The sequence below is a fragment of the Nelumbo nucifera genome, chromosome 1 (assembly GCF_055504915.1).
Source record: "Nelumbo nucifera cultivar China Antique chromosome 1, China Antique-T2T, whole genome shotgun sequence".
NCBI lineage: Eukaryota > Viridiplantae > Streptophyta > Magnoliopsida > Proteales > Nelumbonaceae > Nelumbo > Nelumbo nucifera.
Genome location: NC_142649.1, coordinates 174,334,726 through 174,355,470, shown reverse-complemented (window position 1 = coordinate 174,355,470; position 20,745 = coordinate 174,334,726). Strand labels below are relative to the sequence as shown.

Below are 20,745 nucleotides of genomic sequence, written 5' to 3'. Positions count from 1 at the left end.
TACTAAGAATTGGGGACATATGTCAATGTATAAGTAGGTGTGAATAATGGACAGAAGGTTACCTACTGAATTAGAAACTAAATAAAGGGTCATTTATCGCAAGTCTATTTCTGGAATCCTCTTCCAATCTTAAGAAATCTTTGCAACATTGGCAACATTGGCACCATTCCATAAATGGCTTATTTACAGACCCCACCACAACCACCTCTGTATGCATGCAACATGACAAGCGATTCCCATTTCCCAGCTAGTAATTTTGAAATGGCAGTTCAGCCATCATTCATTTGTCCTTTTTTTTTGTCGAGTCCAAGGTAAATGCGCCTAATTAATTGTAGTTTCTTGGTCACATTTGTCATGTCCATTCGCTCTCTTGGTGTTTCAACCGAACAGGCAACTCCAAGTCTTAATACTGAAATCAACAATTCTTGCAACTCATCTTTTATGTATCTCTGGTTTGCGATGGGGTGAATGGCTGCCGCTTTTTCTTTGCTTTCTTCCTCGGGGAGAAGCATTGGATCCATAATTTCCATCACTTTGTCAGGAAAAGCCATCTTACTGAAGTCATGAAGATTTAAACCATCTTTAAAAATTTCATCTGTGGGTCGCTTACATGTAAAAATCTCCAACAAAGTAATACCATAGCTGTATATGTCCCCATGGATTGATACATCGGCACCAACACCGTACTCTGTAATCCATACAATAACACAATCTTGTTCTAATTAATAGGAATAACATGAGACATGAGACAAGGATGTTATTCTCCCTAGTCTCTATATGATAAAGATTCAAGAAAACTTGTTTAAAGCCTACATTACCTGGAGGAACATACCCAATAGACCCCTTTATTCTAACTGAGCTACTTTGGTCCAGAGAAGTTGTGTTGCTTCTCTTCAAAAGAAACCTTGACAAGCCAAAGTCAGCCACACGAGCGGTAAAATCGTCATCAAGAAGAATGTTGCTTGGCTTTATATCACAATGAATTATTGGAGTTTGACAGTGGTGATGAAGATAATCCAGTGCAGAAGCCACATCAATGACAATGTTCAATCTTTGAAGAATGTCCAAATGCCTCGGTTTGCCCCAAGTACAATTTTCTTTTGGATGTAACCACTCCTCTAAACTCCCATTAGGCATAAATTCATACACCAAAGCCTTGAAGTCATTGCCTTTAAAATCTATGCTTGAGCAAGAAGTTACAATCTTCACTAGATTCCGATGGCGAATATTTCTCAATGTTTCACACTCAGATGCAAAGCTCTTATAACCTCTCTTCTGTTGAAGGTTTAATACCTTGATTGCAACAATTGTTTCATCTTGGTCGAAAATTCCTTTGTACACTGATCCAAAGCTACCCGCACCAATCAAATTAGCTGAACAAAATCCTCTAGTTGCTTTTAGAAGGGCCTCATAAGATACAATTGAATAACGATGCTCCATTGATGATGCGAAAGAAGTCTCCTGCTTTGTTTTTTTCCTCTGGTGAAGAATAAGAAAAGCCAGGACTGAAATAAAGCACAAGATAACAATAGTGCTACTAATGATAACTATTAGCTTGAATTCTTGAGACGTTCTTTTTTCCTTTGTCTTCTGGGGGCATGCCAACAAATGCAATTGGGGAATACCTCCACAAAGCTCAGGGTTCCCTATAACAGAAATTGCACTTGCATTTTGGAAGACACCATCTGTTGGTACCTCACCGTTGAGATTGTTGAAAGAAAGATCCAATCTCTGTAAATCAAAATATTGTAGATATTTTGGAATGGTACCAGAAAGATTGTTGTGTGAAAGATCGAAAAATTGAAGATTTTCCAATGAACCAAGGAATGGTGGAATGGATCCACGAATTAAGTTTCCCTGCATAGAAAGGTATTGTAGACCCCTACAACTACCAAGGGTACTGGGAATTTCACCAATCAACATGTTCTCTGAAACATCTAATTCTCCCAGATTTGTTAACTGTCCTACTTCCACAGGTAGGGGGCCAGCCAAATGATTTTGTGATAGATTCAGGGAAACCAGAAGGGAGGAGAGATCAAAAAGCGCGGGAGGTATGACACCACTAAGATTATTTTCATTGAGATACAACTCAAACAGATTTTGGCATTTGCCCAGGGATGGGGGTATGTTACCACTGAAGTTGTTTACATTTAAACCCAGTATATTCAATATTGTTAAATTCCCTAGAGATGACGGGATCTGTCCTGATAGCTTGTTTCCATTTAACAAAAGCTTTTGCAGCTTTTGGAGCTTTCCAATGGAGCTAGGAATGCTGCCCGTTAATGTGTTTTGTTCTAATCCCAGCCAAGATAAGTTGACAAGGTTCTCAATTCCTAACGGAATGCTCCCATGAATTAGATTTTCTCCAAGAGCTAATATTCTGAGTTGGGTTGAGAGGTTGACTATAGAATTGGGCAACTGTCCCCCAAAATTGTTCTCTTCTAAACAAAGCACCTGTAAATTACTGCAGTTGGTCATGGTGTTCATAAAACTCAAGTCATCGATTTGCTCACTTCCCAGATGATTATAACCTATAATCAACTCTGCGAGATGTGGTAAGCCTCCAAAATCAATAGGCACTCTCCCAAAAATATTGTTAGCTTTCAGGTTCAAGAGCTCAAGTTTTGAAGCATTGGAGAACGAAACTGGAACAAGTCCAGTTAGCTGATTTCCCCCAACTGAAAACAATTGAAGATTGGGAAGAGACAAGCCAATGTCGTGTGGTAGGTTCCCCTTCAATTGATTATTTCCTAGATCAAGATGGGTGAGGGATGAAAGATTATACAGTGAGAAAGGAACCAGACCAGATAGATTGTTGTGGTGGACTGCAAGGACCTGAAGCTTGTACAAAGAGCCAAGTTCTGTTGGAACCTTACCTGTAAGACTATTGCCATGTAAAGAGAGGAATTTGAGGTTGGAGCAGCGAGACAGATTGGCTGGAATCTGCCCTCCAAGTGAATTATTGGCAAGGTCCAAAACTCGTAGCCTGAACAAACGACCGATTTGTTGAGGGATTTCACCATGGAAGCTATTGTTCAGGAGCATGATCTTCCTAAGGAAGCTGAGGTTTCCTATCTCTGGGGCCAAGGAGCCCACCAATCCCCGTGACTCCAGATCCAAGGATACGATCCTTCCTGGGTGTCGACGACCGCATTCAACACCTTCCCACTTACAGAAATGGAGAGAATCATTCCACGAGCTCATGGCCAGGAGAGGATCCCTGGTGATTCGAGCCTTGAAGGCTAGTAAGGCAATCTTATCAGTTTCATTTCCACCAAAAGTGATGGCAGTGGTTGTGGCCGAAGTGGCGGCAGCGAAAGACGCTGAGTTCATGCACACACTCAAGAGAACAACAAAGATGAGAAACAGCCAACATTCTCTGTAACTCATGTCTCTGAAGGTCGCAACTAGCAACGGCCAACTGTGAAATGGAGGATTTTTACTCTGAAATCCACTGTGAAATTTGTATATATATTAGTCGAGCAAGCTTCCTTCCGACTTCCGAGCATTCACTTGTGAAGACTGAAGACGTAAGCCGTTCTCACGTCAGCCTGGAACAAAAATTTCGTGCTGGGTACGCGTCCAATCAGTAGCCAGTAGGGTGCTGGGGAAGGACTGCAATTGACGAGGAATTAAGCCAAGCCAATGCGGGAGAACCTGTAGAGACCATAAACACAATGAACACAACAGATTTTAATATAATAATGACTAGAATCAGAATGTAATGAATTCATCAACTTTTTTCTTAGAAATGTGCAGTGGTCCAGCAGCTGAATAACTCCATTCCAGTGACAATAACTATTTTGAATGCTTTAGTCTTGTCTCTTGACTGGTTGGAGCAAAAAACTTTTCCACCATCAAGGTCCTGTGGAAAATAGTAGCTACTGGAAAACGATGGTTCCAGTTCAGTTCAGCCGTTCCTGGAGCCTTGACCGGGCAATTGAGTTCGTCTTTTCAAGTTTTTATTGTGTTAATGAGTCCGAGCCCGGTCTGGCCATTGGGCCTAAATCTTGCATAATTTTTATTTAACAATAAAACAAATTTATTTATATTAAATGGCCTCAAACTCTAAAAATACTGAAAAGATCTCGTTTGAAAAAAGAGAAGAGGGACAAAGAAGAAAACATGTATTATACATTTTTTTTTTTTATTGCCAGAGGATCGGGCCTAGTCTTTTTGAGCCCAAACCTAATCCTGTGGGCCTACAATCCTGTCCAAGCATGACCAAGAATGAGCCAGGCCAGGCTGGACCGTCAATCCCCCTGAACAGGTCTAATGCCTAAGTTGTTGGATTAGAGGCTGCAAAATTGGTTGTAGTGACAGGGATCTATTGGGGTCCATTGCGGAACTCCCTTCTGACCTGTTGGCCAATATATGAGACATGGAGGTTCCTTTTGTCTCAAAGAACTTCCTCCAAACTTTCTGTTTCTCTATTAACAAAATAACAAAATTTGTGAATTTCCTTGAACCTTCACTCAACTTTCATTCCTCTCTTATTTTCTATTAGCCTTGGTTGCGGGTGCAAATGATCTGATCCGATCCAAGATCCGATCTTATTTTGTTGAATTTGGATCCCATTCGGATCTTCGGATTAGATTGGATAATAGGATCTGATAAGAAATCAGATCGGATTCGAATCACCCCTATCCGAATCGATATATATGTTGTTTATTTACTTATTTATAAATATATTATTTATATTGCATGTTTGTAAATTTATTATATTATTTATTTTTTATAAAACATGTATATATGATCAAAATAGTTGAAAAGATACTTGTATTTTTTGTGTTTCTTTATTTAAATTATTGCATTTCTTTTTTCTTTTAATAATTTATTTATTTTTTACAAATTAGATCGGATCAGATCAGATATGAAGATTCGATGGTTTCATCAGATTCAAATTCAAATCCACATTTATGAGATTCGGATCGTATTAGATTCGGATATACCTTGATTTAAATTTGACCCAATCTGTTTGCAACCATAGCCTTGGTGCTCTCAAACTACTAGTACCATAAAAAGCCTTAGTTTGTGCCTTTAGGCTCTGTTTGGTTTGTGGAATGTGAAGGGAAATTATTAAGGTTTCAAAAACTGACCAAGAATCAGAACCGTTCTGGCCATCGGTTTCTAGGTTGACGGTTCAAACAGACGACCCATTCTAACAAAAAAATAAAAAAATAAAAAAGTGGCCAAAACCATTGAATGGGTCGATGATTCAACCACTTAGGTCAGTGGGTCGCCAATCAATTCAACAGTTTTTGGCTAGGGACCAGGTTTGGGGTAAAACAGAACCAGTTTCTTGGATGGTTTCTGGGCCAAACGGTCTGACCATCCAAGTCAATGGCAATTTGAAAACATTAGAAATTATGGAATATTCTAAAATATTCCTCCCTTCCCATGTTTGGTTTATGGGTAATGGGATGGAAAAAGGTAGGATTATAGATCCCAATTCTTGGGATGTGGAGTCCCACTAGGAAATAAGGGGGAATGTTGGGGGAAGCTTGTTTAACAAAAAAGAAAAAGCACCTTGCTTGCAGTATTTCTAAGAATTAATATTAGATCCATGATCCATAAATAAATTATTAATTATTTAATAACATATTAGTAAAATAATTTAATTAAAATAATTAATAAATAACATACATCAATAGTTTTAATAAAAAATTAATAATTAATTATTTTTTAAAATAAAATATTAAAGTTATTAATTAATTCATAAGTATTTACAAAAAATAATAATAAATATAAACTAAAAAAATAAAATATTAATTAATGTTAATAATTAATTAATGCCAAATTAATAATTAACAATAAAATACTAAATTATAAAATATTATTAATTAATTAAGAATTAAAGACAAAGTATTTATTAATTCATTAATTTACTAATTAAATGATTTTTTTTTATAATTAAAAATTTAATTAAAATAAATTAAAAGAAATAATTTATCAATGAAAAATAATTTAATAATTTGTCAATAGTTAATATAAAAATATAAAAATTATTAATTAAGTCCTGGGTATTAATAAAATATAATATTAATAATAAACTAGTATTATTAATATAATTAATGATTGAATAAAAATAATTATATAATAAAAAATTTAAATAATTCAAAATAGTTAATAACACAAACAAAATTATTAATTAATTCATAGTAAATATTTATATAATAATTTTGGAAATATTAATTTGTAATTAATAATTAATGAGATAATTATCAATATTAATTAATTATTGAATTACTTCATTTAAATATTAATAATTAATAATAGTAAAATTTAAAATAATAAAAATATTACTAATTTATTACTTAATAATTGTTACTAGGGTTGATTTTCCCACTATCCTTCCCTTTGGAACCAAACAATGGGACTTAAAAATTTCCACCCATTTTCCCTTTCTCATCTCATCCCATCTCACCAAAATCTTCTCATAAACCAAATGTAGCCTTAAGTAATGGTTTAGTTTAAAAAGAAATACGTACCATTTTGAACTGAAAAAAAATTACATAGTTACATAAATGAAAAAACTAGGAGTTTTGACTCAAGTAAAGAAAGTATGATTAGCTATGTCTATATCATGCATGCTTTAGTTATTTGGAATGTTGAAATGTATCCAAAGCCTCCTCCTAGTCAGACACGTGTCATCCCATTTTTACAAAAAATAGAATTTCAATTCAACTGCCCACTTTCCCATTTTTATAGGAAATAGAATTCAAATTCAACTATCCACATTTTCAGGAAATAGTAATTCAATTCATTCATGGGTAAGCACACGTTGCTTACTTTTAGGAAGACAAAAAAGTAAGCACACTTTGCTTTCTCCATAATCAATAATTACCTTAATTCAATTAATTTAACTGAATTAATTAATTCATTTACATAAGTAACAAATTGATAAGAGAAATACAAAAATATTCAATTATAAATAAAAATGATTAAATAATTCAAAACATTTACTTAAACAAAACATTATTAAATAATTAATAAATTGAGACAAACAAGTATAATTGATTATTCACTATTTAATGGATAGTTAAATAATAAAATGATTAAGTAATTTACTAATTAAGAATTACATCAACAAGAAAAATATTGAATTATTTATTTTATTCAAATAAAAAATTGATCAAGCAATTAATATTGACTAATTCAATAAGAAAATAATTGAGCAATTAATAAAATGTTTAAAAATTAAAAAAAATTGATAAAAGGAAAATGATTAAATAATTAAATCTGATTAATTAGAAAAATGATTAAATAGCAAAAGTCAAATCCAACACTCTATGCATCCCACGTGTAATACATTCTTTAAATGTTAGCAGTATTAATTAACAGTATTTAATATAGCAGTTTATATTTTAAAACTTTACCCTATAAATAGTATTTATTATTAGTATCTATTACCAGTATATAAGGACACATGTTTAACTTGTAATTTTTATTTCCAGTGTTTCAAAAATGTTCTAATAATTAACAATAATTACCAATAATATTAATTGTCAATAACGATAATTAATAGTAATATTTATTGACAAAATGTATCAAAATTATATTGATTAACATTATTTATTATGGCATTTATATAATTTAATTAAATATATATGTATATATATATGTATGTATGTATATGTTTGTATGTATGTATGTATGTGTGAAATTAACTTTCCCATACTTGGTACATGGTCATTCACTAGTATGTATTGATAGTAAAGAGGCTGCAGAAGCTCTAAAGCTAACCACAAGGTTATATGTATCATCTGCTTGGTTTTTCATGGTGGATACATACATATCCCCATTCCCTAGTGAGTATGTGATCATTAGGCTGTGTTTGGCTGTAGTGCAATTTTATTTGCACTAGTACAAATACATGGGAGTGCAAATGTAAGAAAATGCAAATTCTTATTTAATTTTGTTTTGGATTTTACTTTGTTCTGTTTCATGTCTTAATTTACTTCATTTGCACTGCAATCAAACAGAATAGGCTAATATTTGAAATAAAAATAGGTCAGAATATACACTCAAATCACTTGCATTGTCATGGTTTTGCATCAGTGCAAATTTATTTGCATTGCAACCAAACGCAGCCTTAACAACTAATTAAAGGATAAAACAGAAAAAAAAAAGGAAAATATGAGCCAAGAAAATACTAAGAAAGAAACAAATGAGCAAGAGAATGAAACTGATGAACCAATAAAAGACATAATTTCGTATGAAAATAAAAAAGAAGAAAATTTTCAAGAAAAAGGATCCTGAAGAATGTTAGTGAGTTTTCTATTAATATCAATACAATGTGATACCATCTAGAAGAAATGGTTTTGGTGTGGCGTCCTCGCTGTAAAGGGCCATACTGGCCCAATAAATCAGGGAGGGGCCCAACACATGGGTTGGCATGAAATTTTATACACAGGCACTGTGCCAACTACCAAGCATAACCTGTTCTATACCTATATAAAAAAAGATACGAGTTGAAGTAGTAATTAGGGGTGTTAATGGATTGGTTTTGGGTTTGACTCCGTTCAAATCAAAATTCATTTGGACGGATTGGATGGACCAATAATATATATTGAATTTGGATGGATTAAACGGATCAATATGACATATTGGATTGGACCTGGTCTGTGCATAATGAATTTATATTAGATTGAGCCAATATCGTCTATTGATAGAAGATAAGAACATAGGTGTCAATAGATCAGGTTTGAGTTGAAACCAATCTAAATTAACAAGAATTTGAACAGATTGGACAGTCTCTGGACCAGTCCAAAATGGTCCAAAATATTCATTGGACTGGATTGGGCCAGGCCCATTTGTAATGGACTCACATAGGACTGAACCGGATTGGACCAAATCCAGTCCAATTGACACCCCTAGTAGTAATAAATGATTTAGGCTGAGTGGTTGTGATGCAAATGCAAATATATACTCTATATAAATACCTTTTTTTTCAGTTTGAGAATGTAAAATGAATTTAAGTGTAACCCGTTTTTTTCATCTTCTTGTTTGTTTGAAATCGGTGCAAAGCATGGACTTCATCAATAAATGTCTTGAACTTTTGATCAAATGAATATAACACCAAATAGAGAGGAATGTGAAATAGGATTGATATAGCTACCCCATATATATATATATATAAAGCGGTTAAGAAATTTTCTCCTTTTTCTGATTTTTTTTTTATTTTTTTATTCCATGTCATTTTCAAAACAACCAATGAGATGCACTTTCCCCATAACCTAAATAATCTCTTCTCCTAAAATTTATCCTAAACTACCTCTCCCACTATCCCCCACTTTCTCCAAAATTATCTCTAATTCCTATTTATCTTCTAAATTATCTCTAATTCCTATTTATCTCCGAAATTATCTCTAATTTAGTAGAGAGTTTCTTTCCTAAATTATCTCTAATTTCTATTTATCCTCTCCCATACTTTTTATCTATATCTATCTAAAGAAAGTATGGATTAAAAAATTTAAGAATTATTTAAATATTCTAACAAAATTATATAATAACTTTAAAATATTTATTAAAAACACAAAAAATAATTTTATATTTTTATAAAATATATCACGAAATTATGTACTAACAATTAAAATTATATTTTTCTGTATTATCAATTTAAATGTTTAATATTTAATAATATGTAATAGTTTTAAATAAATAAAATTCAAATAATAAAAAAATTTAAATATTTTATAGATTATTTAAATATTTAAATAACTAAATATTTATCATAACTAGATTTTAAATAGTTAAAATAACGAAATTATGTAATAAAGTTTAAACATTTCTTCAAAGTAGAAAAATAATTATAATATAATATTGAAACTAATAATAATTTAGTATATTACAAAATTAATAATAAAATTATGTAATAATAGAATAAATTATGATTTTATGGATAGTTAAATTCAATAAATAATTAATATTTTAAAATTTAAATATTTTACATCTTATTTAAGTATTTAAATAACTAAATATTTTATATAACAAAACATTTAACATAACTAGGTTTTAAATAGTTAAAATAAAGAAATTATGTAATAAATCTAAAAAATTCTAAAAAGTAGAAAAATAATTATAACATAAAATTGAAAGTAATAATAATTTAGTATTTATAAATAATATTGTAAATAATTAATTTCACTTATATCAAGTAATAATTCAAGAAAATAACTTTCAAAAAATTAATATTTATAAATAATAATTTTAAACTCTTAATATGTATTTATTATATAATTATATATACTAAAATTAATATTTATTGTATTTCAGTATTTATTTATTGTTTTTTGTGGTAAATGTATTTTCAATGATTATGTATAAATTTATTTTGTTTTGTTATTTAACAGAAAACTTTCAATAATTATTGGAGATTAAATTACTATTATTGAATTTTTTAAATTTAATTTATTGTACTTGTTGTATTTATTGTATTTATTGTATTTTTGTTATAAGTTACTGATTAATATTTATTAGAGATTAAACTATTATTTGAGATTATACTATTTATTGACTAAGTTAATATATTTTTAGTACTTATTGTATTTTTGTAATTTATGTAATTATTGTATTTTTCATTATCAATATATTTTCAATAATTGTGTATTTTCGCTATAAATTTTCAATAATTATTGGAGATTAAACTATTGTTATTTATCAGAGATGAGACTATTAATTTAGTTGAAATTATGAGCGTTCATGAGTTGATTTGGTTCGGTTGTAGGCTATTGTGCCAACCAAATTAACATAGTCAGGTTGGGGAGTTGGTCACCTGAAACCGACTAACCCTTTGTGAAAACCGACCCACTCAAGTTATATCGGTTTGGGTCTGTTTTTTGGTTTGGTCAGTCAGTTCAAAAGATTTAAACTTAAAAAATTAAATTAAATTTTAAAAATTATAGTACAATTATTAAAAAATAAATTTAAAAATTAGATTTTTGATATATGACATTTTAGACTAAGAAATATGGAAAATTTCCCACTTTTCCATATTAAAAATTATATTTAAAATATCATCATTCAATTTTGGTTAGTTTACAAATGGCTAAAGTAAAACTGATCCAACTTGGCCGAGTTAATCAGGTTGGTCAGTTTCATCAGTTTGATGAATAAACCTAAATGAAATTAATTATTGTTATTTTTGTATTATAAAAATTTTATTAAAAGTAGTATATAGAATATGAATAATTATTAATTATTTAAAAAGTTAAAATATAAAACAATTGTATACTCTTATGTGTTTCTATTAGGGTCATTTAATAGACACTTTAGGGATGGCAATTTTCCCCATCCCCGACGAGGACCCAACTTCCCCGACCCAATGGGTTGAGGATGGGGATTGTTTTGGCGGGGCAAGGACGAGGACGAGGATTAATAGGAATCCCTGGTTGGGGTCGAGGCCGAGGATGGGGATTGAGGTCCCCGCCTTGCCTTGACCCCGATTATATATATATATATATTAAATGTTATTTATATTAAATATACTATTATATTATTTATATTATATATCAAAATATATTTAAAACATTATTTATAATTAAAATTTTTTATTTATTTAAAAAATACTATTATCTGAAAACATTTTGGGGATTCGGGTCACCACAGGGATCGAGGACTAGGAATATGATCCCAGCCCCAAATCCACCCTGTTTCCATTTCTACACACCTTATAGTTTTACATATTTACTTAAACCTACCTTATAGTTTTCATTTTACTAAAACATCCCATATATTTTATAACTTATTTACTTAATCAACCTTTCATTAAAGAGTGTTTATTTGGCCATTAGGCCCATGATTTTTCATTCAAAAAATACCCTTAAAACTTTTTTTGTATAAAAAATAAAATTGACCAAATATAGCCAATAGAGTGGTTGCCTGTGTCTTATTAAGGACAAAAATGGTATTTTATTTTTATTTTCTTTTGATTAAATTTATTTAAATGAACATTAGGGTCAACACTGTCATTTTCCATTGTCATCTAATGGAAGATTGATTTAATCCATTACAAATTAGAAGTGTTGTTTTAGTAAAATACTAACTATAGGGTAGATTTTAATAAATCCATGTAACTATAAGGGGTATTTTAGTAAATAACCCTTTCTATTATTTAGCTTTGGCTTAATAAATCCCGTGCATCGCACGGGTCCCCGCTAGTATATTTGAAACAACATTTAGATGACGAGAATGATGATGATGAATTTGATACCATTACCAAGGCAAGAGAAGGGCGTTGGAGTTTGAATAAATAAAATTTAAATTTGGAATGACAAGGTATTTTTGGGCATATGAAAAAGTTGACTGTGATAACATTTTATAAAGCCTATGTGACAGATATCCAAATGGAAGGGGGTTTTTGTGCCTACCGAAATCTATGATGTGGGAAAAATATGGTATTAGAAGAGTTTTAACCAATCAAAACCCATTCATAAATTTTGATAAATAACACCTGATTGACTATCATGTTTATGATTCTAGTTGATTGGTCAGATGTTTTTCAGATATCATATGTTTTCCATATCATAGTCGAACCCAATAAATTTAGTAACGGATGTTCAGAACAATTTCCTAGAAGACGGGGAAATTTCAACCAGTCCCAAATGATAAGAGAGGAAATTTGAGCTTGGGGCAATGATGCAATCAGTGAGGTATTAACCGAGGTTGAAAACTATCTCCAAACCCCCTCTTAGGCCTGAGGCTGCTCCTGTGCCTCTCTGAGGAAGAGTCCCCTAAGTAACAGGGTAAGAGTTAAGACCTTGGGGCTGTCTTTACTCTTTCGTCATGTATGAGTATGACCTTAGGCTTGGACCATTGGAACATTCATACTTTTAGAAGTGTAAAGCTCCATTGGTATTCTTTGATTTCTTTTGTGTGTGAAGTGTAAACAACCACCACCTCTCCTGTATGGCTGTATCAGAGCTCTCCCCGACTTTCTCCACCATGGCTGGAGCATCCATAGCCTCTGAGAACCAATCTCTCAACCTCCCTCTCCAGTCTCCACGGACGGGTTGCAATAGTTACAGGTTCATCCCGTGGCATAGGCCGTGCCACCGCTGTCCACCTTGCATGCATCCCTTGGGGCATATCTTGTGTACTCAATTACACCAGCAGTTTGACACAATATCTGAGGAGATCAACTCTCCCTCCTCCCCTTCTGCTCACTCTGGAGTGATCACTGTCCAGGATGACATCTCAGACCCAGCCCAGGTCAAGATGCTGTTGGACCAGGCTGAGAAGGCTTTAAACTCACCACCCCATATCCTGGTAACTTCAGCTGGGGTGGGGATGTTGGACCCCAAGTACCCCCCTAACTCTAGCCAATACTGAAATTGATAATTGGGATTAAGATATTTAGCATCAACACCAGAGGCACCTTCTTATGAGCCGTGATGGTGGTGGGTGGATCATAACGATATCATCCTCTATGGGTTGGCCGCCCTGGATTCACTGCCTATTCTGCTTCCAAGTTCCAAGGCTGCCGTGGAGACTATGACCAAAGAGCTCAAGGGTGTAATTGTGTGGCACCGGGGCCGACAGCCACTGATATGTTCTCAGTTCTCAATTACAGGAGAGGAGGATGCTAAAAAAGCGATGGAGGAATGCCCACCGGGTCGGTTGGGCCAGCCCAAGGACATGGCTTCCTGGCGAGTGGGTAAATGCTCAGGTCATTCGCATTAATGGTGGTTATGTTGTCTAAGGTTTGGTATACACAATACACAAGCGATGCGATGTGCTTGCTTTTCTTAATAGTTATTATATTGCTTCAAATTTCAAACCAAGAATCAGCCAATGCTAGCTTGAGTGAGGAGGCTTCGGGAGCAAAGCTATTTAGAGATGGCAGAAAACAGTTCCAAGCTTGCTTTTCAAGTATACAAGGGCATCAATATTTCTGAGCTTTCTCCCATAGTTTTAACACGGTTATGGCTTCAAGTTAGAAAAAAGGAATCCTTAATTTGTCCAGACTCTCAAAATAAAAAATTTGGAGCTCTGGTTACCTTTTCCGCGCTTTACCAGGAAAAGAAAAGAGAGGATTGAAGAGGCCAAAGAGGGGAATTTTAAGAGAAAACTAAAGTGAACGAAATTACAAGAGTGAACTTTATATGGAATCAACCATAAGATATCTTTAATTGTGTGGATAGAAGCACAAAATAAAACAAAACATAAAAAAAAATATTGCATAACATCACTACAAGTGAGAAGTCACTACAAGTGAGAAGACTCTTTCCTTATTCTTTCATTCTCAGTTTCTCTTTTTCTTCCTAAATTGCAATCACTCACAATCTGCCACAGACTGCAGGACCTGCAGTTTAATCTTTCAAATGAACATGGTACAGCACATCATAGAACAAAGCATTGAAAATCAGAAACAAACATCTGCAGATGAAGTAGGTCCAGATGCCTTGAGTGGAAGCGGGTCCCATATCATCCTCTCATCACCGCAATGTCCAACTTTAATGTCACCAATCTGATGTGGAATAGGTTCAGTAATGGCACATGCTTTAGTTTCCAGTTCTGTTAACAACCTTCCCTTTTCAGCTATAGCTTTCATCCGGACCCTTTCTGCTCTGGAGCCTATAATCTGTCCAAGGATTGAAGCTGCAATTGTAATGGCCATGGCTGTCTTTGGCATCATGACAGACTTCCTAAGCATGGCTATGAAGGGAACGGCTGCATGCACTGCCACAAACCAGGATGGCGAGAACTTTCGAGTATGTTCTCTCCATACTCCCAAGGGTACATTGGCTGCCATGCCTAATACAGCAATCGCCAGCATCTTTGCAGGTAAAGGCTGGGGCCGGAGGTTCTTCACAAGAGCTGTCCGAGCTAGTGCTGCTCGTGCGGCAACCACAGCAGGTGGACACTTGAGCTTCATGCCTTGTGGGGGCTGAAGAGCCTTGGCAACAAGTGGCAGCACACGACTCACAGCTCTGTAGGACTTGGCAATTGGGCAGTTTCCAGTCTCCAGCCACTCGTTGCTCATAGCCTCATGTTTTGACGAATCTCCTCCCTGTGAGATGCAAATAAGCAACTGCATCAGAAGGCTTAGCAATGAAAGACTTATCTGGCATCCATATTTTTGCAGAACCATATAGTACTTTTGACTTTTGAATGCTAATAAAAATGGAGTTTCGTGTACCTGTGAAGACTGTTCTTTCTTGTTGGATGACTTGGATTTCTTTTGCTGCTGCTTCCATTTCCCAGAGAAGAAATCAAAGTTGAAGGGCCCCCCTCCTGGACCAAATGCTGATAAACTGATAGTAGCTGCTTTTGCTGCTAAGGGATTAAACTGGGGTGTGGGTTCAGGCCTCAGATTATCAGAATGTGAATATGACCTCCCAGAAAGTGGGACCACTCCATCCCGCCCATGAAAAAGCCTAAATGCCAGATCAAAGTTAGGACCATCTTCAAAAATAGGACCTTTGGCACCCCGCACCTGATGAAAGGACAGAAAAAAACAATTTACTTATTTGGATTACAACTTCATCATACTGATGTCAATTGGAAATGAGTAAAAATGATCAGGTCATAAAACCAAAACTATATTATATCTATACTATATAAAACGGATACTTGCCTTGGGTTCCATGCAGGTTATAAAAGAGGGAGGGGAAGAGAGAGAAGGATGAAAAGGCAAACTTACAGGCATGGGGAAATTCCCTGTAGAGAAGGAAAAGCTTGTGGGTTCATTGATATTCCTCAAGAAAGGGCATCTTTGAATATCCTGAAGATCAAAGGGTCGCTCAGTTGACAGTGACTCCTCATTTATCCCTCGAAAGAAGAATTCCATTCCCCCTTTTTCACAGCACTTTTCCTGCAGAGAAAGCATTTAAGTTAAATAAAAGCATCTTTGCAATAGGCCATTTGTCATATGCTTGAAATTTAATGGCATAATTTAAATAGGAAAAGCTATGCTAGATGCTACTTAGATTGACAATGGTCATGGATAGAAACGAAGATAAAAATTAGAGGGTATAGCACAAATTATATCCTCAATTAACTTGGCAATTCAGTTAAGGAAAACCACTTAACCCAATCCTCTTGGTTTAGCTTAAGTGAATTTTATGGAATGGTCAACAATCAACTAACTCAGGGAAACTACTTAAGCTTACTTCCTCATCATTACATATTCCAAATATGCTTTGCAAAAGTCTAGAGAGAATATCATGGGTTCTCAAACTTGATAATTCTAAGATTTTTTTTTTTGATAGGTGACTTGATTGATAATTCTAAAGATCATTCATGCACAGAGAGAAGTCAACCAAGTTATTGCCCTCTATTTGTTAAGGAAGTTCTGAAATGACTATAGAACAAAACCATGCCAAGCAAACTATGATGTTCTTGGTTGCATATTTGTATTTCTCCTCATCTTTAATGCAGCTACTGTATACCTGCCTATCAATATATATATATATATATATCAAACTTTCCTTTCTAATTGGTAACTATAATTTTCATCGATGAAGGCAGAACATGATACAATGACTGGTCATTCTATAAAGCTAGAGCAAAAAGGGGGGTGGGGGATGACTGTCTCATGCCATGAACAATTGAACATTGCAGTTCTATAAACAATAAAAGGGCCTAAGATCTTAAATGGCCAAGTCATAGACAGGACACAATGCATTGGAATTTCCATTATCAGCACACACTGCCACTATTCATCAATCTGAACCAACTCAATTGTTGACTACAGAATACAAATCCTTTCCTTACCATGAATTCATGGGGATAACCCAAAACAATTGAGCATTGCAGTTCTATAAACAATAAGAAGGGTCTAAGATCTTAAACGACCAAGTCATAGACAGGACACAATGCATTGGGATTTCCATTATCAGCACACACTGCCACCACTGCCACTATTCAACAATCTGAATCAACTCAACTGTTGACTACGGAACACAAGTCCTTTCCTTACCATGAATTCATGGGACTAACCCAAAACAAAACATTCATGAGACAAGAGGAGTGGGCATCGTACAGCTTGATGGGAGTTTTTGCCTTTTTTTTCTGATGAATATGGGAGTTTTTGCCTGTTATAGATGTACAAGTTAGGCATTCATGATATTGTGTTCATCAAGGATATCATTTTTTTTTGATAAGTATCCAATTATCCATCAAGGATATCATTAACAAGAAGGGTGAATGATACAACTCCAAATAATGGTACAAGTAGTCATGTAGGTTGTAAGAGGGGAAGAAAGAAGAGCACTCACACCATTAGCAAGTGTTTGAGTTTTTAGTCAGTCCTACGTTGGTTTTTTTTTTTTTTTTTAAATTGTATTGTCTTAGGTATAAAACAACCTAGGACAGTCACTTTGCAATAAATGTTCTCATTAAAAACTGGATTGTCCCAGTAGCAACTCTATAGATGTCTATTTATCTATTTGTTAAAGGCTTGAAATGTTAAGTAACAGGACATGAGTACAAAACGCATTGCACCCAACGAGGAATATAACAAGAAATCCAGGAAAAAAATGAAGCCTAGCTTTGCAACATTGCAGCTTCATCAGAACATTTCTTTTTGTCCTATTCAGAGAGCATTTGGCCAACAATATGGATAATCTGGAAAAAATATAGAACTTAAAGAAAAAATTACAACCAAATAAACTCATGTAACGCTCACTAAAAGAACATGGAACATCAGAATGTAAAAGGACCCAGTAATCAATTTGCTTCTTCCGATCAAAATCTCCGTTGATTCCATAGATGGTAACGAGTTACGTTGAGAAAACTAAAATGTCTAGTCCAGAAGTACATTTAATCTTCGAAATGAACATAAGCTCAACCTAGAAACAAACAATTGGCCTTTAAATCTTCTACATGCGAACACACCTCAAACAAAGCTAAATCCAAGACAATCTAATTAAAGATGCTTAATGGACTAGAAGCCCCGGTATCAAAACATCTACAAGAGTTCAATCAAGAAGACAGCTAAAACACAAGTAAACACCTCAAATAAACTCTGCAAATTCAGCCACCTGATGGAAAGAAATCCCAATCTTCATGCGCAAGGAATCTAAAACCAACAACAACAACCCCAAATTCTCTAATTCCCTAAAAATCTTCAAGAAAATCGAACCACCAAGGCCTCAAAGACTACCTAACAACCAACTTAATATCTCATATCTCCATGAAATCACAGTCTAATTCATACATTTCCAATCGAACAGAAATTCAGAAAAAACAAATCTCTTACGGGCTCAAACAAAAAAGCGGTAAAATTCGGAAAAGAATTACCAAAAAAAGGGAGATTCAAGAATACTATGTAAGAAACTCTCCGCCTGCAAAAAGTACTCCTTCTCTTGCTTCGCCCGGCAAAATCCCGACCTGAGAGAGTCGTGTGGACGACACAGATGGGTTCCCTACGATTCGGCCCTCTCTCGTTAATGCCTCACGACTCACGACGACGGCTCCCAGTTGAGCCGGTAATGCTCTCCAAACTTCAATGCTTTTCCGTGTAATTACGCCTGGCTGCGTGCTTATTTTCTACCGTCGGATCATCACCTAACGATGATCATCCGCCTGATATGCACACTTATTGAATTGCAGATTAGGACACTGCAATTATGGGCTTATTTCACTTTGGTACCCGAATTGTAAAACATGTCAGTTAAAATACCTTTAACTTCCAAGTCGCAATTTGGTCAAAAATGGAGATAACCGCCGTTAAGTAGCGTATGAAAAGATGCAAATGTTCGTCGTCATCACGTAATATAGATAACTAACGGAATATTAACATAGGGACTACACTTATAAATTGAGACGTTTTGAGAGCTTTGAAATTGACCCAAAATATAGAGTATCAAAGTGAGATTAAGCTCAAAATATAAGGTACTAATTTGTAATTCACTCTAACGTTAGTTCTAGATCTAGCTCTCGAGATGGAGCGGTTGGATCTTATTTGACTAATAGATAGATAGGATGGAAATCGTGGTTGACAGTTGACAAGGGCTAGGGGAGGTGGAATTGGGATCTGCTCCTCACGCAAGACACCTCACACTGATGTCACATGCACATCCTACCCTTTGGAAATATTTTCTATGAATAATAATGTATAAATAGGAGAGATGTTTCCAATGCATGAAGAAATGTATCTGTGAGGTCGGTGTGAGGTGCCCTGCGTGAAGAACAGATCGCAGATCTGGTCCCGGGGAGGTGGTGGGGACTGGGTAGTGATGACAGGCTGTGAGATTGAAAATGAGCTCGTGATGTCCGTGGGCGGATCATGCGCTTCAGGCTTCAGTCTTCAGCTTCAGCGTTGGCTGATTTGCTTGTTCTTATCGTAATTCGTAATTGCCTAACCCAAAGAAAAAGATGAGGCAGGTGGAGGAGTAGTTGAAACTGAAAGTAGAAATAATACTGTTTTGGTGCAACGACCTTGCAATGGCCGAAAGGGGTTCTCTCTTCTTCTGTTGGGGTTCAGCGCCCGGCCTGATTTTCAAAACCTTGCTGCAACCATCACTCGAGTGCTTTAGGGATCCAAACGGATTGGATATCCAGATTGGATCCCATAGAAAATGATTCTAATTCAAATTGAATCCGGTTGGATTCTCCAACCCTTAATTAGAATTTGATTCAGATCATTTTATCGAACATTCGATATAAGGACCTGATTGATTTGTTCACATGTTAGGTTGGGCCGGGTTTTGTCTCTTTATTAATAAAATACATTTAAAATAGGGATTTTTTTCTTTTCATTTAATAAAAATTAATTTATTTATATTAAATGACCTTAGAACCCAAAAAAGTTGAAAGGTCTCTCACTATGCCTTGAGAAAAGAGAAGAAGAACACGGTGTATATGTATTTTTATAGAACAATATAAATATTATAAAAATTCAAGTTATAAAAATACAATATATAAGATTGATTCGAATTCAATCCAATTTTAAAACGAATCCTATATTTGTGGTTTGATCCGATTTAGAAAATCCAAAGGGGGTATCCGAATCCAGTAAAATAGGATCGAATTTGAATTCGGATCGGATCATAATCTGTCCATTTGCACCTGCGAGTGGTCACAGATGCCAACAATCTTTGGGCTCCGTTTGTTTGCTTTTTACTTTTTTCTTATCTATAAGGGAAGGAGATTTTGTTTATAGACCTGTTCATAGGCCTTCAGCCCATGAATATTTTACATTGCTTTGGGTTTGGGCTTTGGGGCAGGGTCCATTCAAATCTAGATATTGCAGCTCTCTTACCTTTGCTTTCTATCATTCAGTTGCTTGGTTAACTTTATGTGCTCGTGAGCATATGGAATCCCTGTATTTGGTTCATTTGCTACTAGTGAATGATCCCATAGGGGGAATCAGTAATGTTAAATTTACATTAATGAAATTAATATTGTTAAATTTATATTTATTAATATTTTAAATAATTATTAAAATTTCAAAAAATAGCTTTTCAATAATTATTAGAATATGGATAATTTTTTTTTATTATGATATGTAGAGGGTTAATGATTAAGTGAGACTGATAAAATGTAGATAGAAGTGGTTGTTTGTATTTTTTTAGGAATGGATTGAAAACGATGGTAGTGGGTTGTGGGCTTTAGCATCAACTTTTCAAAAAATGACACGTGTCTAGCTTTCTAGAAAAACGAAGTTGTGAGTTTTAGTAGGAATTTCTTAGAAATTGCCACGTGCCTACTTTTCTAAAAAATGAGAAGGCCACTTGTCTAAATGGTGGTAGTGGATTGTGGGCTTACAAGCAACTTCTCAGAAAATGTCATGTGTCT

At 34.3% G+C, this 20,745-nt stretch overlaps 2 protein-coding genes and 1 pseudogene across 2 annotated transcripts; 1 reads left to right on the top strand and 2 right to left on the bottom strand.

The window, feature by feature from the left end:
* Positions 1-66: 66 nt before the first annotated feature.
* LOC104596362 (uncharacterized) lies at positions 67-3,941 on the bottom strand. The gene is made up of 2 exons (XM_019197648.2): positions 819-3,941; positions 67-688 (listed from the first exon to the last, which is right to left on the bottom strand). Exons 1-2 carry the CDS (start codon positions 3,388-3,390, stop codon positions 270-272), a joined length of 2,991 nt encoding a protein of 996 aa, XP_019053193.2. The 5' UTR covers positions 3,391-3,941; the 3' UTR covers positions 67-269.
* An 8,695-nt stretch (positions 3,942-12,636) lies between these two features.
* On the top strand, positions 12,637-13,683 carry LOC148804177 (NADPH-dependent aldehyde reductase-like protein, chloroplastic pseudogene; annotated as a pseudogene).
* A 417-nt stretch (positions 13,684-14,100) lies between these two features.
* LOC104596363 (uncharacterized) lies at positions 14,101-18,464 on the bottom strand. The gene is made up of 4 exons (XM_010257465.3): positions 18,247-18,464; positions 15,647-15,817; positions 15,143-15,439; positions 14,101-15,013 (listed from the first exon to the last, which is right to left on the bottom strand). Exons 2-4 carry the CDS (start codon positions 15,791-15,793, stop codon positions 14,366-14,368), a joined length of 1,092 nt encoding a protein of 363 aa, XP_010255767.1. The 5' UTR covers positions 15,794-15,817; positions 18,247-18,464; the 3' UTR covers positions 14,101-14,365.
* Positions 18,465-20,745: the final 2,281 nt, after the last annotated feature.